Below are 27,767 nucleotides of genomic sequence, written 5' to 3' on the forward strand. Positions count from 1 at the left end.
CACTTCTCCAAAGAAGACATCCAGATGGTCAACCAACACATGAAAATATACTCCACATCACTCATCATCAGGGAAATACAAATCAAAACCACAATGAGATACCACCTCACATGTGTTAGAATGGCTAACATTAACAACTCAGGCAACAACAGACGTTGGTGAGGATTCGGAGAAAGAGGATCTCTTTTGCACTGCTGGTGGGAATGCAAACCAGTGCAGCCACTCTAGAAAACAGTATGGAAGTTCCTCAAAAAATTGAAAATAGAACGACCCTATGGCCCAGCAATTGCACTACTAGGTATTTATCCAAGGGATATAGGTGTGTTGTTTCGAAGGGGCATATGCACCCCAATGTTCATAGCAGCACTATTGACAATAGCCAAAGTATGGAAAGAGCCCAAATGTCCATCGATGGATGAATGGACAAAGAAGATATAGTATATATATACAATGGAGTATTACTCAGCAATCAAAAAGAATGAAATCTTGCCATTTGCAGCTACATGGATGGAGTTAGAGAGTAGTATGCTAAATGAAATTAGAGAAAGACAAATATATTATGACTTTACTCATATGAGGAATTTAAGATACAAGACAGATGAACATAAGGGAAGCAAAAATAATATAAAAACGGGGAGGGGGACAAAACATAAGAGACTCTTAAATATGGAGAACAAACAGGATTACTGGAGGGGTTGTGGGAGGGGGGATGGGCTAAACGGGTAAGGGGCATTAAGGAATCTACCCCTGAAATCATTGTTGCACTATATGCTAACTAACTTGGATGTAAATTAAAAAATAGATAAATTAATTAAAAAAAAATAACTTGCCAAAGAGGCAGGAAAGAGAATAGCAAAACATGACACACAGAAAAAGCAAGGCAAATAAAAACAAGTCCAAATATATCAGTCACAATTAAATGTAAATAAAATGATCCCAGCAGTTTAAAGACAGAGATGACTGGTTTGGATTTTTTTTTTAAGAGACTTATCTAAAATGGAAAAGTTTACCCCCCTCCCCCAAAAAGATGTTAAAGGTAGAAGGCAGTTGCTGACCAAAAACAATAAAAAACATCACTGTGGTAGCTGATTGAATAACAAAAAACATTAGGGATAAAGAGGGTCTCTAAAATGACAAAAAGTTCAATGACCAGAAAGATATATCTGTTCTAAATTTGTATGCACCTAATAAAATAACATCAATAAGTAAAGCAAACATTAGTATACTAAAAGGAGATTTTATCAACTCCATTATCCTCATAGGAGAGTTAAAACAGCTCTTAATTACTGGTAGTTTAAGCAGATACAAAATTTGTAAAAATATACAAAATTTGTACTACGGCATCTGATATAATGGACTGACATAGAGAACCCTGTGCTCTAAAATTAGAAAATATGCACCCTTTTTGGACAAATGAGGAATATTTATTTAAACAACTGATAATTTATTAAAAGGTTGATACTTAAATCTGCAATGGTGACTTCAACCTCAGCTCAGTTCTGATAGAAGTAATCTGATCAACAATCTCAGAAGGACTGTGCAAATCAGTGAGTCACTTGTGGATCCTCATTTGAAAATGATCCTGAGTGTTTTTTAATATTTGTTTGTTTTAAGTAAGCTATAAGGCCTAACATGGGGCTAAAACTCATGACCCTAAGATCAAGAGTTGCACGCTCTACCAACTGAGCCAGCCAAGTGCCCTGATCTGAAGTCTTAGAACCTTCACCACAAGGAGTTTTTCTTGCAGTGATTCTCAGAGTTTTGGGAGGCATCCAAGCTGGTCCTTTGACTTTGAGATTGTTTTCCTTTGCACCTCTGATCAAGCCAGTGCATAACTCCTCCAAATATCTTTGCATTGTGATTGACTAGACTAATTTTATTTATTTATTTAAAAAAATTTTTTTTAATGTTTATTTATTTTTGAGAGAGAGAGACAGAGAGAGACAGAGCTGGGGAGGAACAGAGAGAGAGAGGGAGACACAGAATCTGAAACAGGCTCCAGGCTCCGAGTTGTCAGCATAGGGCCCCACGCAGGGCTCGAACTCACAAACCGCGAGATCATGACCTGAGCCGAAGCCGGACGCTCAACCGACTGAGCCACCCAGGCACCCCTAGACTAATTTTAATTCAGTGAATTGCCACCTCTGGTTCCACAAGTGTCTTTCAGTATCTTTAAAGGCCAAGGACACAGCTTGGCTTCCTGAACAACTTGTTCCTCAGGAGAGTGAACAGCGGGGAGTCAGGAGCGGGTGCAGCTGCCTCTGTCTTCCAAAAACTCATATGTGGAATCTTTAAACCAGTTGTACCAGCCAGCACCCTGCCCCCTTTAAACAATTCGGATGTGTACTGGCCCCTAATGCAAGATTAATTTTCACATGCTCTGTATCATACAAATTCATGCTCTTTAATCATAGCACTATTAACTTAGAAGTTAATAAAAACAAAAGGTTTCACTTTGTTGGAAATTAAAATGTAGGGGCACCTGGGTGGCTCAGTCAGTTAAGCCTCCGACTTCAGCTCAGGTCACAATCTCACGGTCCGTGAGTTCAAGCCCCGCGTCGGGCTCTGGGCTGATGGCTCAGAGCCTGGAGCCTGCTTCCGATTCTGTGTCTCCCTCTCTCTCTGCCCCTCCCCCGTTCATGCTCTGTCTCTCTCTGTTTCAAAAATAAATAAACGTTTAAAAAAAAGGAAATTAAAATGTACATTTCCAAATAATTCACAGGTTGAAGAAGAAATCAGTGCAGTATGTAGCAATGAGCAGTAATAAGAATACTACATGTCAAAACTAGTGTGACTCTTTTATTGAGTGCTTACTATGTATGTGCCATTTGGGAATACATTAAGATTTCTGATCTTGTGGAGCCAACGTTTGGTGGGGAAATGGACAGCCAGTGAACATAAGGAAAAAGTAAATGATCTAGTTTGATGGAAGATGATAAAGTCTTCTTGGGAAAAAGTAAAAATAGAGCAAAGGGCTTTGGAATTAATGATGGAGATTGGGGGGGACAGGTTGTAGTATTCAAGGAAGCACTTAAGATAGGCTTTATAGGGGCGCCTGGGTGGCGCAGTCGGTTAAGCGTCCGACTTCAGCCAGGTCACGATCTCGCGGTCTGTGAGTTCGAGCCCCTCATCAGGCTCTGGGCTGATGGCTCGGAGCCTGGAGCCTGTTTCCGATTCTGTGTCTCCCTCTCTCTCTGCCCCTCCCCGTTCATGCTCCGTTCATGCTCTGTCTCTCTCTGTCCCAAAAATAAATAAACGTTGGAAAAAAAATTAAAAAAAAAAAAAAAGATAGGCTTTATTGAGAGTGAGAATTGAGTAAAGACCTGAAAATACTGAGTCAGCGCAGTGGTATCTGGAGGCAGAGGATTCTAGGTAGAGGGCACAGTTCTAACTAAGACCCTAAGGTATGAGCATATCTGGTATGTTCAAGGAAAAGTGTTTAAGAACACTGGCTGGAATGGAGTGAGAGGGGGCAAGGTAGGTGAGGTCAGTGAGAGAAGAGAGACAGCAGATCATGTCAGGCAGTCTTTGGCTTTTCTCAGAGTGAAAGGAGGAACTATTGGGAGGATTTTAGCAGAGAGTTACATGCACTGATTTACATTTTAAAAGGGTCCCCCATGGGAATGCAAGCTGGTGCAGCCACTCTGGAAAACAGTATGGAGGTTCCTCAAAAGACTAAAAATAGAACTGCCCTACGACCCAACAATTGCACTACTAGGCATTTATCCAAGGGATACAGGTGTGCTGTTTCGAAGGGACACATGCACCCCCATGTTTATAGCCGCACTATCAACAATAGCCAAAGTATGGAAAGAGCCCAGGTGTCCATCGATAGATGAATGGACAAAGAAGATGTGGTATATATACACAGTGGAGTATTACTTGGCAATCAAAAAGAATGAAATCTTGCCATTTGCAACTACGTGGATGGAACTGGAGGGTATTATGCTAAGCAAAATCAGTCAGTCAGAGAAAGACAGATATCATACGACTTTACTCATATGAGCCCCACACAGAGGGCACAGAGCCCCACACAAGGCTCGAAAACTCACAAATCGTGAGATCATGACCTGAGCCGAAGTCAGACGCCCAACCAACTGAGCCATACAGGCTCCCCAACCATATGAGTCTATTAGTGGTACTGCCAAAAAATAAAAATAAAGACATAAAAAAAGGTACTGTCTTGTTGTTATTTATTTATTTATTTTGCCTTGCCATTATGTATCCTGTAATTACTGAACTCACATTACTTCTAGTATCTATTTTGTAGATTCTTTGTGACTTATTTTTTATTTTTTTTAAATGTTTATTCATTTTGGAGAGACAGAGCGATAGAGCATGAGTGGGGGAGGGACAGAGACAGAGGGAGACACGGAATCTGAAGCAGGTTCCAGGCTCTGAGCTGTCAGCACAGAGCCTGACGCAGAGCTTGAACTCACAAACTGTGAGATCATGACCTGAGCCCGTCAGATGCTTAACCAGCTGAGCCGCCCAGGTGCCCATGATTTTCTAATTAGACAAATCATGTTGGTTGCAAATAGAGACAGTTTAATTTCTTTCTTTCTTTTTTTTAAAATGTTTATTTCTTTTTGAGAGAGCATACAAGTTGTGGAGAGACAGAGAGGGGTGACAGAGGATCTGAAGCAGGCTCTGAGCTGACGGTAGAGAGCCCAACGCAGGGCTCAAACTCACAAACCACAAGATCATGACCTGAGCCGAAACAGAGGGTTGGATGCCTAACTGACCAAGCCACCCAGGCACCCCTGATTTCTTTCTTTCTAATCTGTATGCCTTTTATTTCTTTTTCGTTGTTACTGTACTTGGCTAGAACTTCCAGTTGTAGAGGAAACATCCTATTCTGTTCCCCTTTCAGTCTTTCAACGTTAAGTATGAGAAAGTCTTCGTGACCTTGGGTTAGACAAAGATTTCTTAGGATACTAACACCACAATCCATTAAAAATTCTTTTGCTTAATTGGACTTCATCAAAATCAAGAAATTTTGCTCTTTTAAAGATACTATTAAGAAAGGTTTGTAGTGATTTTCATTGGCATTACCTAAAACAAAAGCAGACAAAACCCACACAAATATCCTTCAACAAAAAAACTGACAAATGACAATAAAAAGAAATGTTACCTGTATTTTATCACAATTTTTAAAATAATGACTAAAAGAATAAAGTATTGGTATGCATAGCATAGATGTATGTCACATATTTTGCTAAGTGAAAGAAGTCAGACTCAAAAGGTTACATATTATATACTTTCATTTATATGACTATAGGAGTTGGAGGGTGGGAGTGGGGTTCACTAAAAATGGGCTTGAAGGTTTTTGGGGGTAACAACTGTATCTTAACCTTGGTGGTTATACAACTATAAATTTGTCAAAATTCATAGAACTGTGCATTAAAAAGGGTGAATTTTGCCATATGTAAATCATACCTCAATAAACTTAAAAAATAGTAAATCAGTAACTGTTCTATTTTATAATATCTTCATCATAACATCTTGTCAGCTCTCTTAATTTTTTATCACTAAAGGGAGGTAGATGCTATCTCATTGTGATCATGTACATTTTCCTGATTATAAATGGAGTTCATTTTTGATTATTCACTATTCAAGATTCCTGTCTGTGAAATGCCTGTTACGACTTTTGCCCACATTAGAAATTACAAAGGGCTTCTCCCAATTCGAGGTTTGTCTTGGTACTGTCTTTATGGTGTCTTTTTGATGAAGAGAGGTTCTTAATTTTAATAATACTGAATTTTTGTATGTATTGTGGTAAGCATACTTGTTATTATTTGTTATGGTATAGCACACTGTCTGGCTTAGGAACTCTCCCTACTTTATGGTCATAGAGATGTTGTTCTGTATTTTGTGTTACAAGGTTTTTGTTTGGTTAGCCTTTTGTATTTGTCTTTATTCCACTCAGAATTAATTTTTATGTATGACACGATAGAATTCATTTTCAGTTTTTTCCAAATATAAAGACAATTGACCCTGTCCAATTTATTGAATAGTTTTCTCCTTTTCTCCACTGATCTGCAATACTTCCCTGTTGTAAATATCAGTTAAACACAGGTCTGTTTATGGGCTCTCTGTTCAGTTTCACCGGTCCATTTGTCTATTTTTTGCAAACTCCATAGTCTGTTATATGATGTTGTGGTATCTGGAAGACCAGATTCTTCTCCCTTATGTCTTTGTTATTCTGAGGGCTTTGCGCATCCATATACAATAGAGGATCAGCTTTGTCAGATTCCTCAGTATATTTTATTAGGATTTTGGTGGGAATTGTATTGAATCTAGTGATCAGTCTGGAAGAACTGATCTGATATATATGATAGTCTTCCCCTTATGGTTTCTCACTCTTTGTATTTAGGATTTTATGAGGTTATGTGACTCCTTTTTATTTCTAACAAGGAATTGTTATTTGCTAGCAATATCCATTTAAATGGACACTGAATTTTATCAAGAGTTTTTCTGTAAATGTAGTGAATGATATTTATAAGCTTTTAAAGGTTAAGCCACCATTGCATTCATGGGATAAATAAAGCATAGTCTTTATTATTTTTTTTTTAAAGTTTCTAATGTTTATTTTTGAGACAGAGAGTGCAAGCAGGGGAGGGGCAGAGAGAGAGGGAGACACAGAATCCAAAGCAGGTTCCAGTCTGAGCTGTCAGCACAGAGCCCAATGTGGGGCTCGAACTCATGGACCACGAGATCATGACCTGAGCTGAAGTCAGACGCTTAACTGACTGAGCCACCCAAGTGCCCACTTTAAAATATAGTCTTTATGTATTACTGTGGCTTCTTGCATTTCTGTGATCTTCAGACCATGGGTTCATACAATCTCAAGAAAGAAATTTTCCCAGCACAGTTACAAGAGAAGTCAATTATTGATTGTAAAAAGCAGACTAAGCAGATGAAGTATTTAAAGTTTTTTTAATGTTTATTTATTTTTGAGAGAGAGTGTGAGTGGGGGAGGGGTAGATAGAGAGGGAGACACAGAATCCGAAGCAGGCTCCAGGCTCTGAGCTGTCAGCACAGAGCCCCATGTGAGGCTCGAACCCATGGAACACAAGACCATGACCTGAGCCGAAGTTGGACTCTCAACCGATTGTGCCACCCAGGTGCCCCAGAGATGAAGTATTTAAGCATGCATTTATTTTTGTAGCTCATGTTGAGTCAGAATCAGAGAAGAACCATTTGACTACTAGTTTCTAGACATGGGCCAATCAATTTAAGAAAGTAAAAAACTAAGGGTGCTGAAATAGGATTGTTTATATTGCCAGTTAAAGACATTAAAATTGTTACCATCATTTCATAAGCATATTTTATATTTAAAAATATTTTTTTAAAGTTTATTTATTTATTTTGAGAGAAGGGGGGTGGGCAGAGAGAGAATCCCAGTGACAGCACAGAGCCTGATGCGGGGCTTGAACTCACAAACCCTGAGATCACGATCTGAGCCGAAATCAGGAATCGCAAGTCTTAACCAACTCAGCCACCTAGGCACCCCAAAAGCAAATTTTAATTACCAGAAAAGTAGGAAGGGAGAATAAAGAATAATCCTTAACTTGGATACATCTTGCTTTAGGAAAAATGTGCTGGTATATCCTTATTTTTCTTATTTCTCTGTAAACCAGTGGAAGTTTCACAGGGGCCAATGCCAGAATTTGGGAACTAGTGCACCAGGCCATACTAGACTGCTTCTTGGAACTGTTCTTTAAATAGATGGAGAAAAAAGTCAGGGCTTTACCTAACTGCGACAACTGATTAGCAGACATGAAATTATGAAAGTTTTATGGAAACTAATTCTTCTAAGGTTTTTTTGTTTGTTTGTTTGTTTGTTTTTAAGTTTCTTTATTCTAAGAGAGACAGAGAGTGAGCGGGGAAGGGGAAGGGGTAGAGGGAGAGACAGAATACCAAGCAGGCTCCGTGCTGTCAGCGCAGAGCCCAATGTGGGGCTCGAACTCACAAACTGTGAGATCATGACCTGAGCCGAAACCAAGAGTGGGACGCTCAACTTACTGAGCCACCCAGGCACCCCTCTAAGTTTTTTTGTAAATGTGTAATTTTACAACTCTTTGTTTCATACATGTTCTATGTAGCGGTGATATTAATGTTGAAATGATACCCTGGTGAATACATTGTTTCTCGTAAGTTATCCTTTCCTACTCCTGGCAGCATCTCTCTTCCCTACCTTCTAGAGAAGAATAAGGTATGGAGAGTGAGATAGGTTGTTGTGATGTAAGCTTAAGCATGTAATTACCAAGGTAAGTTTGTTTGAATAATTGATATGATCTGTTCTAAACACACAATGGAAATGTTTGGAAAGTTAAGTTGTTTGGATCAGCCACACTGGTATTTCCTTTCATTGATATAAATAATAGTTGTACTAGTACTCATTGAAGGAATAGGAATGATCTTTCCTTGGGCTCAAGTTAGACTAAGGCAGACGGGCAGGTGGTCAACAAATACATATTAAAAGGCTAGTTCGTACTCAGCACTATGGAAGATAGAAAAGAAGTAAAAGGTATAATTCTGTTTTCAAAGAGTTTACAGTGTAGCCAAAGAAAAGCTAATTCGTGAAACACTGCATATTAAATCTAAGAACAGTATGTGTTCAGAGCAAAGAAAGATGGAAGTGGTTTCAGGAGCTTTCTTTCATTGAGAACCAGAGATTTGACTTGGGATTTGAGATGAGAAGTCAAATAAATGAAAAGAGAAAAATAAGGTCATGTTAGATGGAAGGAATAGCATGAACAAAATTTATTTTTAAGTTTTATTTATTTTAGGGGCGCCTGGATGGCTCAGTTGGTTAAGGGTCTGACTTTGGCTCAGGTCATGATCTCACGGTTTGTGAGTTCGAGCCCTGTGTCGGGCTCTGTGCTAACAGCTCCGAGCCTACAGCCTGCTTTAGATTCTGTGCCTCCTTCTCTGTCTGCCCCTCCCTCACTTGTACTCTGTCTCTCTCTGTCTCTCAAAAATAAATAAATGTAAAACAAAAAAAATTTTTTTAAGTAATCTCTACTCACAACATGGGGCTCAAACTCACAACCTCGAGATAAGAGTTTTATGCTCTTCTGACTGAGCCAGCCATGCGCTCCAGAACAGATTTTTGTTTAATGTTTTTATCTATTTATTTATTTATTTATTTGAGAGTGAGCACGAGCAGGGAAGGGGTGGGGGGGGGATGGAGGGGGGGGACTGGGGAACCAAAGCAGACTCCATGCTGAGAGCCTGACAGCAGCAAGCTTGATGTGGGGCTTGAACTCATGAACTGTGAGATCACGACCCGAGCCAAAGTTGGACGTTCAACAAACTGAGCCAACTAGGCACCCCAACAATTTTTAAATCTATGAGCAAACAGCTTGGCCATGTGATTAGTCAGTGCTGAGTCATGTAGTAGCAGAATTTGGGTTATAATCAACTTTTTAAAACATTTTGCTGATGAAATGATATGTACATAGTTATTCTGCATAGTTATTAGATATAAGCAATTAGACAATTAAGATGAATCTCTATACTTAGTGTTACTGCAATCAGACCAAATGTTTCTGAGGTCAGCTGAGAAGAAAACAGTTGACTTGAAACTCAAAGACTTCTTTGAAGATGAGAGTTCCCAGGTGATCAGGCCTCTGTTTTTTTGGCAGCTTAGATGTTTCACGAGCCTCCTAGATGTTAGCAGCCAGAGCAGAGCAAGGGAGTCCTAGGATTGGAGGAGCTAAAAAACACAAAGCTTGTTTTCTTTCCATTTTCAGAGGCCAAAGTTAAAAAGGAAGAAACTATTGCCATACATACCTTAATTTAGTTTAATTAGATGGTACTTTTTCCTGTACTTACCTTATATATACTAGCTTAGACTAGAAAAAACAATTACTCTTAGTGAAATATTTGAAATATTCTGCAACAGTAGTATATACGACAAATGTATTTTACATACATTATTTATTCCAAAAGCCTTTTGAACTATTATGTTCATTTTAAGATGCAGAAATCAAGGTTTGGAGACATGTAATTTTTGTCAAGATAATAACCCAGTTAGTAAGTGAGGTAGAATTTTATCTCTTTCTGGGTCCAATTTCTGTTTCCTAAATGAAAAGTTTTTAAGTTTATTTATTTTGAGACAATGCGCATGCTAGCGGGAGAGGGGCAGACAGAGAGAGGGAGACAGAGAATCCCATGCAGGTTCCACACTGTCAGCACAGAGCCCAATGCAGGCCTCGAACTCATGACCTGTGAGATCTTGACCTGAGCTGAAATCAAGACTCGGATGCTTAACTTACCAAGCCACCCAGGTGCCCCTCTGTTTTCTTTATACAATACCAACCTCTGAAAGGAGTGAGAATTCTGATACGTGGATTTGAGACAGGACTATCCTTAGCACTCAAGGTAGAACAGATTACATTGCTTATTTGATCCTCCTCTTTTCATCAGCATTTTCACCAATAATGGTGAAATTAGGTCAAACTTCAAAAGAGTAAATGTTATAAAAGTGCAATGGTGCAGATTGTTTAAGACTCTGTAATAATAGATTTATAGAAGATGGACTTGGTTAACAAGGGACAGGAGTAAAAGATTTCTTCTCCTCTTAGATTATTGCATGGTGTTATCTAGGAGAACCCAGAACATTTGGGGTTAATTGATAGGAGAGAGAAGCAGATAGTTTGGAGCATAGGGGAAGATGAAGTCTGGATGGGGGATGATTTTAGAAGTGAGGCTTTGGTTAGTATCTGTTTATCCGATAGAAGTTATTGTATACCTGCTAAATAGTTGATTGACATTGGGATACAAAGCCACTGTGCTCAAGGAGCTCATGGTCTGCTGGGGAGACATTTGTTAATGGATATTTTCAACTCCAAGTGAACAGTATCTATGCACAAAGTGTTTTAGCAGTATTAAAAAAGGGCTTAAAATGTAGCAGTATAGTGGTCTTTTAAAAAAATTTTTTTTTTACATTTATTTATTTTTGAGAAACAGAGTGAGACAAAGCGTGAGCGGGGGAGGGTCAGAGAGAGAAGGAGACACAGAATCTGAAGCAGGCTCCAGGCTCTGAGCAAGCGGTCAGCATGGAGCCTGATGCGGGGCTCGAACCCACAAACTGTGAGATCGTGACCTGAGCCGAAGTTGGGTGCTCAGCCGACTGAGAGACCCAGGTGCCCCTGTAGTGGTCGTTTTAATGTACGTGCCCATGTAAGTAATGTACGTGCCCAAATCAAATTCCAAAAAGTATACAGTAAAAAAAATGAATTCCTTTATCATGACAGCCCCTGCTTCCCTTGATCCTTGGTTTCTTCTTTCTGCAGAGGCATTACTATTAACAGTTTCTTGTTATCTTCTCAGAGGTGTTCTCTGTGAATATAAAATGTATGCTTATTTGTATTTTTTGTGCACCTATAGTGAGTGACATACTACGTCATTGTGCTTTTCCCTTTATATCTTGGAGAAGGTTTTAAATGAACTATTGAATGTCCTCTGTTTAATAGTTATGTGCTGTTCAGTTGAGTGTAGATGATTTATTTGGCCAATCTCCTATTAATGGACTTTCAGGATATTTCTAGGCTTTTGTTGGAAATAGTGCTGCAGAGAGTATTTTTATACATAGATTTGTACATAGGGGCAGGCATATCTGTAGGATGAATTCCCAGTAGTCTGGAGAATGCACTGTAAAGCAGTAAAACTAGAGGCAGAGGAATTCTAAGTTAAATGCGAATACAGTGGCCTCCAGTAATGTATAGCTCTTGAGATCTGTAATTTCTATATTAGGATATCACATTCGTTTGTGTGATATTAGTGTAAGACTTAGTTTGTTGGGATGGCACATAGATTGCCAGGGTTCTTAAATAACAATAGTATAACTGAGTTAGTACATGTTTCCCCAGTCCCAAGAAGAACATCTCATTAAGGGAGAGGTTAAGGTAGATTTTAAGTTCGTTGATAAATCTGTTCCAGATAAGCTTAATTGTAAATCTGAGCCCCCAAGCAAAATATCAAAGCACTCTCTTTTTTTAATGTTTATTTATTTTTGAAATAGAGAATGCATGTGCATGGGGAGGGGCAGAGGGAGAGAATCCTAAGCAGGTTCCATGCTGTCAGCAGGCGTCCAGTGTGGGGCTTGATCTCATGAACAGCGAGATCATGATCTGTCCTGAAATCAGGAGTTGGATGCTTTTAACCAACTGAACCACCCAGATGCCCCTCTTTTTTTTTTTAAAGGCTTAGTAAACAAAGTGTCTCTGACTTTTTTTTTTTTTTTAATTAGACCTGGGGAGAGGAACAGAGGGAGAGAGAGAGAGAGAGAATGAAAATGAGAATGAATATCTCAAGCAGGCTCCATGCTCAGTGCAAAGTCCAATGCTGGACTCCATCCCGTGAGTTTGGGATCATGACCTGAGTCAAAATCAAGAGTCAGGCACTCAACCGACTGAGCCACCAGGTCTGACTTCTAAAGAGTACAGCACTGTTCATTATCTTTAGTTCACAAAAGAGAAAGAAAATGGTATTTTAGCTTTTTAAAAAAGTCTTAGAAACTGTTTGAATGCCTTCATTTTACAGAAGCTAGTTCTTGGCTCAGCCCTACACATAGGTGACCACACATCCTGATGGCATTAGCACCCTTTTCACTCTCATTGTGTCGCAGTTTAGATATAGATGATTGTCCTTACACAGTTGTGGATCATTGTGGCACTCCCAACGATTCTCTGTAGTTCAGTATTCTCTCTACCACCTTGATGCTCTTCCAGATAATTATTTTTTTCTTGTTAACTCTCAACAAATCTATCGAGTGATTTTAAGGAAGTTGGAGGATTTATATTTTTAAACATTTCTCTCTTTTTTAATGTTTGCTTATTTTTGAGAGAAATCATGTATACATGCTGGGGAGGGGCAGAGAATGGAAACAGAGAATCCCAAGCAGGCTCCATGCTGTCAGCGCAGAACCCAACTTGGAGCTCTAACTCTTGATCCATGAGATGAGCTAAAATCAAGAGTCAAGTGCTTAACCTACTGAACCACCCCAGGATTTATCTTTTTTAAAGAGAAGATATGGATTCTTTGTGAAAAGGTGTAATTTTCTTTAAGTATTTGTGTGGCACTGTCATTATTTGTACTAAATATCCTTACAAGTAAATTTTTTTTTAATTAAAAAAAAATTTTTTAACACTTATTTATTTTTGAGATAGAGACAGAGCATGAGCAGGGGACGGTCAGAGAGAGAGGGAGACAGAGAATCCGAAACAGGCTCCAGGCTCTGAGCTGTCAGCCCAGAGCCCGATGCGGGGCTCGAACTCACAGAGCGCGAGATCATGACCTGAGTTGAAGTCGGACGCCCAACCGACTGAGCCACCCAGGCGCCCCAAGTAAATATTTTTTTAAATTAGGCAAATATTTAAAGGCAATGGCGGGGGGGGGGGGGGGGGAATGAGATGAGAGAGTAAACCATGAGACTCTATGGGAAAAGAATGTGCCAAGCAGAGGGAGCAGGCTGCTTAAAGGACCCTGAGGTGGGTGTGACCCTGCATACGCCAGGTGTGCTGTAGGCCTTTTATCAGTAAGGTGCCTGGAATGGAATGAATGGTGATCAGGACAGAGGATCAGAAATAATGTGGTGTCAGATTGTTTAGGACTTACAAGCCATTGTAAGATTTTGATCTTGAAGGAGGGGAACGTTATTGGAGGGGATTTAAATAGTGGAGTAATATGATCAGATTTATATTTTAAAAGGATCATTCTTCTGAGTTGAGGTTAGACTGAAGTGAGGCAAGGTAGAAGCAGGGAGACCAGTTAGGAGGCTACTACAATAATTAAAGCAAATGATGATTATGACTTAGACCAACAAAGTGGTAAGTAGTAGTTGGAATCTATGAATTTTTTAAAATTTGTTTTAAGGGGCACCTGGGTGAGTGTCTGACTTCAGCTCAGGTCACGATCTCGCGGTTCCTGGGTTCGAGCCCTGCGTTGGGTGCTGTGCTGACAGCTCAGAGCCTGGAGCCTGCTTCAGATTCTGTGTCTTTCCCTTTCTCTGCCCCTCCCCTGCTCATGCTCTGTTTCTCTCTCTCAATAATAAAAGTTTAAAAATTTTTTTTAATTTGTTTTAAATAATTTCAAATTTAAAGTTGTGATATAATGCGAAGACCTCCTGTACGTTTCACCCAAATTCCCTAATAACATGTATCTCCTTATTTCTTACTGCTCTCTCCATATACACACACACTTCTTTCTGCTGAACTATTTGAAAGTATAAGGCAGCCATGATGCCCTATTTAATACTTCATTGTCTGTTTCCTAAAAACAAAGATATTCTCCTTCTATTGTTGCATTAATAAGCTTGGGTTGCCATAACAAAATACCACAAGTTGTTAAACAACATAAATTTATTTTCTCACATTTCTTTCTTTCTTTCTTTTTTATTTTAGAGATTGTGCAAGCAAACAAGCAGGGGAGGGACAGAGGGAGAGGGAGGGAAAGAATCTTAAGCAGGCTCCACACTCAGCATCGAGCCTGATTTGGGGTTTAATCTCATGACTCTGAGATCATGACCTGAGCTGAAATCAAGAGTTGGATACTTAACCGACTGAGCCATCCAGGTGCCGCTGTTTTCTCACATTTCTGAGGTGGAACGTGGCAAGCCCAAGATCAAAGTTCAATCCCAAGATCAAGGTTTGGCTTCTGGTGAAAGCTGTCTTCCTGATTTATAGACAGCCTCCTCCTTACTGTGTCCTCTCATGGTGGGCAGGGGTGTTGGGAGTAGGAGAGCTCTCTGGTGTCTGTCTCTTCCTATAGAAACACTCTTATCTTCCTATAAGGCCCCACCCTCATGACCTTGTTTAACCTTAATTACCTCCTCCCCCACTGGGGTTTAGGACTTCACCATACGAATTTTGGGGAGACACAGTTCAGTACATTGCAATGATTGTTGTGTGACATCTGCACAACCACCAAGATCAGGGAATGAACACTGATACAGTACTGCCATGGACTCTACAGACTGGTTGAATTTTGCTAGTTACCCCAATAATGGTTAAAGGTACAGGGTCTTGTGTAGCAGTTAGTTGTCACGTCTTCTTATTTTTCTTCAGTCCGAACAGTCTTTCCTTATCTTTCATGACCTTTCCATTTTTGAAGGACTTGGACCAGTAACTTGTAAACTATCCAAAAATTTGTATTTGATGTTTCCTTATGATTAGGTTCAGGTTATACAGTTTTGGACAAACATACTGCAGAAGTGATGCTGTGTTCTTAACTTGTTATATTTGGAGGAACATACTGTTGATCTGCCCTGTTTTAAAATTCTTTTTTTTTTTTTAACATTTATTTATTATTGAGAGACAGAGAGACACAGAGCGTGAGCAGGGGAGGGGCAGAGAGAGGGGGAGACACAGAATCTGAAACAGGCTCCAGGCTCTGAGCTGTCAGCACAGAGCCCGATGCAGAGCTTGAAGCCACGAACCGCGAGGTCATGACCTGAGCCAAAGTCAGAGACTTAACTGACTGAGCCACCCAGGCGCCCCATGATCTGCCCTGTTAATAGTGATGTTAACTTCTGTCACTTGCTTAAGATGGTTTTTACCTATAAGGTTTCTCCACTGTAAAGTGAGTGTTTTGTGGAGAAGTAGTTTGAGACTTTATAAATTTCCTGTTCTGCATTAAACTTTCTCTAGCTTTAACATCCATGATTATTGTTGCTTGTGTCAGTTCTTACAGTGATGGTTGTGAAATGCTGGTTTTTTTAATGCCATCAATCCTTATATATTGGTTAGTTGGCATTTGATTATAAAGCTGGGCTTTCCCCCTTCATCTGTTTATTTCAATATGTATTCATGGATTGCTGTTTTATTCAGTGGTTATAATCCTTTACTATTACGGATTTTGGCACTTGGCACTTGTCCATTCCATAGAGTTGGCCAGCAGGAACCCCTTGAAGGTAGAGCCTATGTCCTTTTGACATCATTCTTTGAGCACTTTTTTACTTTGGTTCAAGGTGTTCCAAGCTCTTGAACCTTCTTTCCTGGCCTCCAATCAGCCATTTCTCCAAGAAGCCCTGGTTCTCTGAAACCAAGATCTAGATATTAGATACTGGGATATTATCACTTCTAGGCCTTTCCGTGGAAAGATTTAGGAAATAGTTGTATGTATACACACACACATGTATACACAGACATTTCTTCCCTCTATAGTTCTGTATATAACTATGAGGTTTATACCAAGACTCCAGTTACAGTCCCAACATAACAGGGTTTATTCTAATCTTCCCCCCTTCCACATTTGTAACTTCCTAAAGATAGCATTAATGAGATCTGTATTGTGACTTTGGATGTAGAATATGAAAGAGAAAGAAGGGAGCCTGGGTGGCTCAGACAGTTAAGCATCTGACTCGATTTTGGCTCAGGTCATGATCTCACTGGTTTGTGGGATTGGGCCCCTCACTGGGCCCTGTGCTGACAGCATGGAGCCTGCTTGAGATTCTCTCTCCCTCACTCTTTATCTGCCCCCCCCCCCGCCCGCCCGCTCTCGTGTTGGGAGCATGCACTCTCTCTCTCTCAAAATAAATAAATAAACATTTTTTTTTAATTTTTTTTTTTAACGTTTATTTATTTTTTTGAGACACAGAGAGACAGAGCATGAACAGGGGAGGGGCAGAGAGAGAGGGAGACACAGAATCCGAAACAGGCTCCAGGCTCCGAGCTGTCAGCACAGAGCCCGACGCGGGGCTCGAACTCGCGGACCGCGAGATCGTGACCTGGCTGAAGTCGGACGCTTAACCGACTGCGCCACCCAGGCGCCCCAATAAACATTTTTAAAAAGGAAGAGGAGTCAAGGGTGACTCAAGATTTTTGGCTGAAAAAAGCCACCAGAAGAAATGCCATTTACTGAGATGAGAAGACCATAGGAGGAGACAGTTCGGAGGAAGAGATTGGAAGGTCACATGTTGAGGCTAAACTGTGAATTAGACATGCAAGGGGAGGTGTTGGGGAGGCAGTTGGATATTTGAGTCTGCAGTTCAAAGAAAGTTCCAGGCTGAAATGCAGATTACTTCAAGACAACTAGTTGGGGCGCCCGGGTGGCTCAGTCGGTTGGGCGTCCAACCTCAGCTCAGTTCATGATTTCACGGTTTGTGAGTTGGAGCCCCACATCTGGCTCTGTGCTGACAGCTCGGAGCCTGGAGCCTGCTTCGCATATTGTATCTCTCTGTTCCTCCCCCACCGGCACTCTGTCTCTCTGTCTCTCTGTCTCTCTCTCAAAAATAAAAAATAAAGATTAAAAAAATTAAAAAAAACCTTAATTCCATATCCTTTCTGATCTCTTTCACTGATTTTTTTTTTCCTAACATGAAATCACTGTAATTACTGGGGTTTTTTAATTTTTTTATTTTTTTTAATGTTTATTTTTGAGACAGAGGGAAACAGAGCATGAGTTGGGGAGGGGCAGAGAGAGAGGGAGACACAGAATCTGAAACAGGCTCCAGGCTCTGAGCTGTCAGCACAGAGCCTGATGCAGGACTCAAATCCACGAACTATGAGATCATGACCTGAGCCAAAGTCAGACACTTAACCGACTGAGCCACTTAGGAACCCCTGCTTTTGTTTTTGTTTTTTTTTAAAGGTTGACTCTTTATTTTAAAAAAGTTTTAATTACCAGAGTTCTTATTTCATCCATAGTCTGCTAGGTATTGAGCAGTTGATGTTTTTTTTTTTTTTCTAATTTCTTTTTCAGTAAATTTTCATTTTATCTAATCCCAGAATTCAGATTTCTTTAGTTTATCCAGAAATGTCATTTACAGATGATTAGTCCAAACCTTTGTGCAGTTCAGGAACACAAATTAATTACATCAGATTATTTTGTCTCTTGAGACCCTTCATCTCTCCACTACGTTTTATGCCACTGATTTGTTTTTGTTTTGTTTTGCCTTTTCTATTTACTTTTTTTAATTTTAAAAATTTACATCCAAGTTAGCATATAGTGCAACAGTGATTTCAAGAGTAGATTCCTTAGTGCCCGTTACCCATTTAGCCCATCCCCCCTCTCACAATCCCTTCAGTAACCCTCTGTTTGTTCTCCATATTTAAGAGTTTCTTATATTTTGCCATCCTCCCTGTTTTTGTATTGTTTTTGCTTCTCTTCCCTTGTGTTCATCTGTTCTGTGTCTTAAAGTCCTTGTATGAGTGAAGTCATATGATATTTGTCTTTCTCTGACTAATTTCACTTAACATGGAACCTACAGTTCCATCCACGTAGTTGCACATGGCAAGATTTCATTCCTTTTGATTGCTGAGTAATACTCCATTGTATATATATATACCACATCTTCTTTATCCATTCATCCATTGATAGACATTTGGGCTCTTTCCATACTTTGGCTGTTGTTGATAGTGCTGCTATGAACATTGGGGTGCATATGCCCCTTCGAAACAACACACCTGTATCCCTTGGATAAATACCTAGTGGTACAGTTGCTGGGCCATAGGGTCGTTCTATTTTCAGTTTTTTGAGGAACCTCCATACTGTTTTCCAGAGTGGCTGCACCAATTTGCATTCCCACCAGCAATGCAAAAAGAGATCCTCTTTCTCCGCATCCTCGCCAACATCTATTGTTGCCTAAGTTGCTAATGTTAGCCATTCTGACACGTGTGAGGTGGTATCTCATTGTGGTTTTGATTTGTATTTCCCTGATGATGAGTGATGTTGAGCATTTTTTCATGTGTCGGTTGGCCATCTGGATGTCTTCTCTGGAGAAGTGTTTATTCATGCCTTTTGCCCGTTTCTTCACTGGATTATTTGTTTTTTGTGTGTTGAGTTTGATAAGTTCTTTATAGATTTTGGATACTAACCCTTTATCCGATGTGTCGTTTGCAAATATCTTCTCCCACTCTGTCCGTTGCCTTTTAGTTTTGCTAATTGTTTCCTTTGCTGTGCAGAAGCTTTTTATCTTGATGAGGTCCCAATAGTTCATTTTTGCTTTTGTTTCCCTTGCCTCCAGAGACATGTTGAATAAGAAGTTGCTGCGGCCAAGATCAAAGAGGTTTTTGCCTGCTTTCTCCTCGAGGATTTTGATGGCTTCCTGTCTTACATTTAGGTCTTTCATCCATTTTGAGTTTTTTGTGAATGGTGTAAGAAAGTGGTCCAGATTCATTCTTCTGCATGTTGCTGTCCAGTTTTCCCAGCACCACTTGCTGAAGAAACTCTTTATTCCATTGAATATTCTTTCCTGCTTTGTCAAAGATTAATTGGCCATACATTTGTGGGTCCATTTCTGGGTTCTCTCTTCTGTTCCATTGATCAATGTCTGTTTTTGTTTCAGTACCATACTGTCTTGATGATTATATACAGCTTTGTAATACAGCTTGAAGTCCATATGCCACCGATTTGTTAATGGATTGGGCCAGTTGCCCTGCAGAATATCTCACTTTATAGATTTGTCTGGTTGCTTTCTTGCTGTGTTATTAGCTCTTTTTATTATTTCAAACAATAAAATTACCTGCAGCTTTTTCTAACACACCCTTTTTTATAAAAACTTCATGGTCTTTGTTAGCCACAAAATAAGGGTTAAAACTTTCTTAGCTCAATATATAGTAACCATCAGAATTTGTCATCTCTGCCTATTCTCCCACTGTTCTTCCAGCCAAACCCATGTCCTGGTCTGAGACACAAATAGAAGTAGGTAGTGATTGGTGCGCCTAGGTGGCTCACTTGATTGAGCGTCTGACTCTTGGTTTTGGCTCAGGTCATGATCTCTCCGTCATGGGATCAAGCCCCATGTCAGGCTCCGAGCTGGGCATGGAGCCTGCTTGAGATTCTCTCTCTCTCCCTCTGTCTCTTTCCCCAGCTCGTACCCCCCCCCCCAAAATAAAAAAAATTAAAAAAAAAAAGAAATCAGTAGTGATTAAGAATATAGACTTTGGAGCCAGATTGTATGTATTTAAAAATATTATTATTTTTTTAATTTTTATTTTTAACGTTTACCTGTTTTTGAGAGATAGAGACAGAGCATGAGCAGGGAAGGGGCAGAGAGAGGGGGAAACAGAATCTGAAGCAGGCTCCAGGCTCTGAGCTGTCAGCACAGAGCCTGACATGGGACTCAAACTCATGGACCGTGAGATCATGACCTGAACTGAAGTTGGGTGCTTAACTGAGCCATTCAGGTGCCCCTCTATTTAATTTTTTTTAATACTTACTTTTTTTGTTTTTAATTTTTTTTAATGTTTATTTATTTTTGAGACAGAGAGAGCATGAATGGGGGAGGGTCAGAGAGAGAGGGAGACACAGAATTGGAAGCAGGCTCCAGGCTCTGAGCTGTCAGCACAGAGCCCGACGCGGGGCTCGAACTCACGGACTGTGAGATCATGACCTGAGCCGAAGTCGGACGCTTAACCGACTGAGACACCCAGGCACCCCAATACTTACTTTTTGAGAGAGAGAGAGAGAGAGAGACAGACAGACAGACAGACAGACAGAGTGCGGCGGCAGGGGGAGGGGTGGAGGAGAGGCAAAGAGAGATATGGAGACACAGAATCCGAAGCAGGCTCCAGGCTCTGAGCTGTCAGCACAGAGCCCGACGCGGGGCTCAAACCCATGAGCTGTGAGATCATGACCTGAGCCGAAGTCAGATGCTCAACTGACTAAGCCACCAAGGTGCCCCCAGACTGTCTGAATTTAAATTCCAGCTTCAATACTTACTTACTTCATACTTTGGACAGTTCATGCCATTCCATCTGTTAAATGCAGCTAATAGTACCAACCTCATAGGGTTGTTGTAAGGATATCAGTTAATATATGTGTCATCTTGAAGTGCCTGAGTGGCTTAGGCTGTTGAGTGTCTGATTCTCGATTTCAGTTCAGGTCATGATCCCAGAGTTGAGGGACTGAGTCCTGCATCGGGCTCTGTGCTAAGCATGGAACCTACTTAATATTCTCTATTTCTCTCCCTCTGCCCCTGTCTCCTGCTCACACTCACTCTCTCTAAAAATAAATTAAGTAAATATTTGTATCATCTTTGAAAATGTCTAGCACATAGAAAACTCTTCCTGCCTACAAAAATACAACTTCTTCATCAGACATTTAACATATATTATTTAAGCACCCGCCACACACTCAATTAGTCATTGAGGACTTAGCAATAAACAAGACAGAATTCCAGCCTTTGGGGAGCTTATACTCTAGTGGAAATTGCAGAGAAGTACACTACAATGTGATAAATGCATGACAGGTATGGATTCAGGATGTACTAAAGGCCTTATCTTACGGAGTCAGGGGAAGCTTCATGGAAGATGTCATATGTAAGCTGAGAGTTGAAGGAGGGAAAGGAATTAGCCTGTTGAAATGGGTGGTAAGACAAGGGTAGGAGGAGGGGCTTGATGATGAGAACAAATTGTAGGTCAGTAAACTGCACCTTTAAGGTCAGTAAACACCTAAAGAAAACAAGTAAGCAAGAACTCTGCGGAGGGTTTGGAAAGCATTCAGGATGGGTCTTCTCAAATCCCACTGCCTTTAGGCATCTTCTCAGGCTACCTCAGCCAATTTTTCTCATTCTTCTGACTTTCAATAGTGATTTGACTATAGAGTGTAGGTTTTACATTGAGAAGAAATTGCATTAAAATAGTTTGGGGAGGTTTGTTTGGGGAAGAAGTAGAGATAAGATGGGGGGAGACCAGAATCTGTCATGAATTAAATTTAAAATTTTGGACTTTTTCCCATGGATGAGTAGAAAACACAAGATATTTAGGATGGGTTCTCCTAGAAAAGGAAAATTCAGAGAGAGAGAGAGAGAGAGTGAGCGCATGTGCAAGGTTTCTGGGAACTGTGAGTTCTTCCTTAAAGATAGAACTTTGAAGGGGAAGAGATGAGACTGAAAGAGAAGGTAAGATCCAGATCATAAATGAAGACCACGGTGTTTAGGCATTTTCCAGTGAGCAGTTGGAAGTCGTTGACAGATTCGATATGGGAGACAATTAGATAATGAGAAGCAAATTTAGCAATTGAGAGAGTGAACTTGAGGGGACTAAGTCTAGAGGCAAGGTACCAGTTAGGAGGGTACTGCAGTAGTAGTCCAGGTAAAAGGTGATGAAGCCAGCAAAGAGCAACAGGAAGAAGAGAAGGAAAAGAGGGGAAAGCTTTGACAAATATTATTGGAGTAAAAATTGGCTGGACTTGGAGACTTTCAAATATGGTGAGGGTCTCCTATGGAGTAGGAAGAGTCCAAAAATGTTGCTAAAATTCTGGCTAAATACAAGAGCAGTAACAGAAGAGGAGGAAGATTAGTAATAAAATATTGAAAAATCAAGCTCAAGGTGCCTCTGAGACATGGACGTGGGTGTGTGCATTGACTGATAAAGGGAAATCCAGGGTTGGTATCTGTGGACATGGGAGTCATTGATGCATAAGTGGTGGGAGTTAAAGTGGTACAAGTGGACGGTTTTGCAGGTAGCATTCCATTTTCTGTGTGCTAAGCACTGTCCTGAATGCTTTACATACATTGTTCCATTTAATTATTTTCTTTTTATTTTTGAGAGAGAGAGAGAGAGAGAGAGAGAGAGAGAGAGAGAGAGAGAGAGACAGAGCATCAATCGGGGAGAGGCAGAGAGAGACAGAGACACTGGATCCAAAGCAGGCTCCAGGCTCTGAGCTGTCAGCACAGAGCCCGACACAGGGCTTGAATTCAACCATGAGATCATGACCTGATCCAAAGTCGGATGCTCAACCAACTGAGCCACCCAGGCACCCCTTCATTTAATTCTTATAACAACTCTATGAAGTTGTCATTTTACAAAGAAAAAGAAAGTGTAATATAGGAGAGTTAAGTAGTGTAAAAAACCCCAAGGCTGATAAGCGACAAAGTCAGGAATGGAGCAAACTATCTGACTTAAAACCTGAAATCTTAAAACATCGTGCCATGGGTGAATTGAGAAGAGTGCTCAGGAGAGAACCCTGGGGAGCTTCAACATTTAAAGGAGGATGGTCATGGATGGAGCAGTCTATCTGCACATATATGTAGATATTTGCCTATATGGAGAAGGAACCAGAGAGGTAGGAAAACCAGGAAGGTGGCTGTGACAGAAATGGAAAGAGGAATTACCATAACATTACCATAACATTGTGCCAGAAGCCACAATGAAGTAACATTTTAAATTTTTTCATTGGGTTTAATAATTTGGAATTTACTGGTAACCTTGGTAATTGCTGTTTGGTGGCAACATAAATGAGATAGCATAAATTTTACACATAAGATTTACACATAAGAATTTGTGTAAACTTCTTAAGCATAGTAGATTGCATATTTTAAGCACAGCAAAAAAAAAAAAAAGTCTCTCGTATAGTTACAGGAGTTAAAGTGGAGACAGTGAGGACTCTTTTAGATACCTGAATCTAAAAGATCTTAACTGACTCAGGTAAGTTGATTTGGTTGGGTTTAAATATGGATACATTTTTTGAGAAAACAGAATTTCCATCTAATGACTTCTGCTTTCTCTGTAGAGTAGCATATAAACTTATCTGTTGAGAGTGAGAAGGAATGTGGTGAAACAGGGGGCTTGAGAAGAGTGGTAAAAATTTGAAATCACTCTTAACAGATGAAAGAGGATGCTGATTAAGAACATGTGGAAGCAGGGGCACCTGGGTGGTTTAGTCGGTTAAGCGTCTGACTTTGGCTCAGGTCATGATCTCACTGTTCTTGAGTTCGAGCCCCATGTTGGGCTTTGTGCTGACAGCTCAGAGCCTGGAGCGTCTTCAGATTCTGTGTGTCCCTTTATTTATGTCTGTTCCTCCCCTGCTCATACTCTCAATCTCAAAAATAAAGATTACCAAAAAAAAAAAAAAAGAACATGTGGAAGCACTGTAGCATTGTAGTGGCAAGGGCCCAGTTGAAGGAGATTAGATTTATATGGTTTCAGTCCTCCTGATGGTATGATTTTTCTCCAGCACAATCCAGGAGCAGAAATAAAGGTGCAGTAAAGGTATTTAGATTGATCCAGATTTAGGATTTTGTTGAATGCATGTGATGGAAAGGCTAGATTAGGGAAGAAAAGGAAAAGAAAATGAACGTTTTTTATTTTTTTATTTTTAAAATTGTTTTTAACGTTTATTTATTTTTGAGACAGAGAGAGACAGAGCATGAACGAGGGAGGGTCAGAGAGAGAGGGAGACACAGAATCTGAAACAGGCTCCAGGCTCTGAGCAGTCAGCACAGAGCCCGACGCGGGGCTCAAACTCACGGACCGCGAGATCGTGACCTGAGCCGAAGTCGGACGCTTAACCGACTGAGCCACCCAGGCGCCCCGAAAATGAACGTTTTAATAAAAGAATGGTTTAAATAATAGATCAAAGACTGTGGAATTGATAGAGAAAAAATTGAGTAAAAAAAAGTGACTAAAGTTAGAGAAAATATAGAACTTAGATCTTGATGAACAGATAGAAGGGGAGTAGGAGGCTGTGGTCAGAAAAGGGGATTTTAAAATGCACAGAAGAGTGGTTCTTGGAGGTCACTGAATTTAAGATAAGATATTGAAAGACTAGAAAATGTGATGGATCATCCAAAAGGACATTAAACTTGTCTAGGATATAATGAAACTTGGGGTGGTTTTGCTTGAGGTTCTAGAAGGCAGATTGATTTGGCCTTTGAAAAACTTGATCTAGGTGTGTGGTCAAATTACTTATGTCCTAGGACCTAGTGCTGTAAGTAGCAGATAGCAGGATTTAGGTGTATCTGAGTAGTATGTGGACCAGTTGATTAAAAAAAAAAAAGAGTCTATCTACAATAATAATGTAGAGGAGGTTAAGCAGTTTGCCTAAGGTCACATTCCGGGTGGTTCTAAAGCCCATACTCTTTCCATTAACCCTGGTGTATTTGCAGTTAGCTGAGCTTCCGGAGAACAATTTCATTTTAGCTTTTCCAGAGATAATGAGGTTTTTAGTGCCAAACATCTACAAAGTGAAATGGAAATCTACCCAAGGAGCACCTTGAACAGAAAATTAACCTGAAGTAGTCAAGGTTTTTAGGTACCAATTTCAATAAGTTGATCCATTAGTTCATTTTTCTGTTTATCTGTTGTACACCCATATAATAGTTTACACAGTTTGAGAATACTGTATTTAGAATAATTGAACTAAGTGTAATTTGACTCATTTGGTTTAATTTATTGTCTTTTGTCATTTCTAGCTGCCTATCCCCACCGTTTGAATCTCTTCTACCTTGCTAATGATGTCATCCAGAACTGCAAAAGGAAAAACGCAATCATTTTCCGTGAATCATTTGCTGATGTCCTTCCTGAAGCAGCTGCTCTAGTGAAGTAAGTAAATTCTTACTGCTTTTTGGGATCTAAGCTTAGAAAATTACGAATTTTAGTTCACCTTTTTACCTGTTAGTAAGAATTGTTAATAATTCTACATGCTTAAAGACCGAAGGATATTTTGCTCAAATTGTTCATGTAACTTTCCCACTAATACACATATTTTTCTTTTAAACATTCTTTCTTCTCTCTCTTTTTTTTTTAATGTTTTTATTTATTTTTGAGAGAGAGAGAACAAGTTGGAGAGGGGCACAGAGAGAGGGAGACAGAGGATCTGAAGTAGGCTCTCCACCAACAGCTAAGAGCCTGATGCTCTCTCTCGAACCCTGAGATCTTGACCTGAGCCGAAGCCAGACCCTTAACCAACTGAGCCATCTAGGCGCCCTTCTTTCTTCCCTTTTTGAAAGCTTGTTTGTTATTTACTCTCTCCCTCTTTACTACCTTGACCATATATATTTCTTGGTCATATTCTTTGGTTGGGAGTACTTTCCAACTGTTTCTTCTGTTTCCATATTCTTTTACACATTTCCTTTCTTCTTTCAGTCTTTTTGAAATCTTGCACCCTCTATGACATCTGTGTAATTAAAGAGATATGGAAATATTTATTCCCAACCTTGTATTGATTTATTCTATCCTTAGTGAAATTGTATGCAGTGTTTCCCAAAGTATGGAATACTTAACATTTGATCTTACTTTTACTCTGTATTAATAGTGTTTTCCTGGTGTTTCACCCATATTTGCAAGTTGTTTATTTGGTTTAAGAGGCGTACACACCCAACTGGAGGATAAACAATTATATGGAACAATCAAAATAGTTAAATATTAACTCAAATTATATATTGACTAGCATAGTATTATATGCTTGTATAAATAATGTGACTATTGCATATTACCGATCCATTTGTTAGTATTAACCCATTAAAAACAGAACGATCCCTTTTCCTTCCTTTGGATTATTAAGTTGAGGTGTTTATTTTGGTCCTACTTGAATGTGCTGTGTAATACAGATTTATACCCACGTCAGAGTACATAAAATAGAGGTGCCTGGCTGGCTCAGTCAGTAGAGTGTGTGATTCTTGATCTCCCACAGTTTGTGTAGAAATAGGTTATAAATTCAAAATTGTTATACAAATGTTATTTGCAACTCACGGTGACTAACTTTGCAGAGAAGCATATTGAATTTTATTATTTCTTTTTACAAAATGAGAAAACTGAAGCCCAGTGCAGTTAAGAAATTGCCCAAAAGTAAAATGTCAATTTAGTAAAAGAGGTGAGAATAGAATTGAGATTTTTTTCTGACTCTTAGTCCCCTATTTCTTTCTTTTTTTTGTTGTTAATTTTCTTTTTTTTAATTTACATCCAAATTAGTTAGCATATAGTGTAACAATGATTTCAGGAGTAGATTCCTTGATGCCCATTTAGCCCATCCCCCCCCCCCCTCCAGTAACCCTGTGTTCTCCATATTTATGAGTCTCTTATGCTTTGTCCCCCTTCCTGTTTTTATATTAATTTTGCTTCCCTTCCCTTATGTTCATTTGTTTTGTCTCTTAAAGTCCTCATATGAGTGAAGTCACATGATACGTGTCTTTCTCTGACTATTTTCTCTTAGCATGATACCCTCCAGTTCCATCCACGTAGTTGCACAGGCAAGATTTCATTCTTTTTGATTGCTGAGTAATACTCCATTGTATGTATATACCACATCTTCTTTATCCATTCATCCGTCGATGGATGTTTAGGCTCTTTCCACACTTGGGCTGTTGTTGATAGCACTGCTATAAACATTGGGGTGCATGTGCCCCTTCAAAACAACACACCTGTATCCCTTGGATAAATAACCTAATAGTGTAATTGCTGGGTCATAGGGTAGTTCTATTTTTAATTTTTTGAGGAAGTTCCATACTGTTTTCCAGAGTGGCTGCACCAGCTTGCATTCCCACCAGCAATGCAAAAGAGATCCTCTTCCTCTGCCTCCTCACCAACATCTGTTGTTGCCTGACTTGTTAATGTTAGCCATTCTGACTGGTGTGAGGTGGTATCTCATTGTGGTTTTGATTTCTATTTCCCTGATGATGAGTGATATTGAGCATTTTTTCACGTGTCAGTTGGCCATCTAGATGTCTTCTTCAGAGAAGGGTCTATTCATGTCTTTTGCCCATTTCTTCACTGGATTATTTGTTTTTGTTGTTGTTAATTTTTTTAATATTATTTATTTTTGAGACTGAGATAAAGTGTGAGTGGGGGGAGGGCAGAGAGAGAGGGAGACACAGAATCCGAAGCAGGCTCCAGGCTCTGAGCTGTCAGCACAGAGCCCGATATGAGGCTCAAACTCATGAACTGCAAGATCATGACCTGGACTGAAGCTGGACACTTAATAGACTAAGCCACCCAGACACCCAGCCACCTGTTACTTCTATTTTACAGTATAGTCCGCCTAAACTTAACTTACAGTTTTTCATTTTTTTAAATGATTATTTGAGAGAGAGAGAG

At 39.8% G+C, this 27,767-nt stretch overlaps 1 protein-coding gene across 9 annotated transcripts in view; it reads left to right on the forward strand.

Moving 5' to 3' along the window:
* The window catches only part of RPRD2 (regulation of nuclear pre-mRNA domain containing 2), a 104,386-nt gene that overhangs the window by 23,204 nt on the left and 53,415 nt on the right, over positions 1-27,767 (forward strand). For all 9 annotated transcript variants that reach the window (XM_043576144.1, XM_043576149.1, XM_043576147.1 and 6 more), the window contains exon 2: positions 25,148-25,277. In XM_043576144.1, the coding sequence (XP_043432079.1) occupies positions 25,148-25,277 (130 nt within the window). The remainder of the gene's footprint in view (positions 1-25,147; positions 25,278-27,767) is intronic.

This window comes from Prionailurus bengalensis, chromosome C1 (genome assembly GCF_016509475.1).
Source record: "Prionailurus bengalensis isolate Pbe53 chromosome C1, Fcat_Pben_1.1_paternal_pri, whole genome shotgun sequence".
Classification (NCBI taxonomy): Eukaryota; Metazoa; Chordata; class Mammalia; order Carnivora; family Felidae; genus Prionailurus; species Prionailurus bengalensis.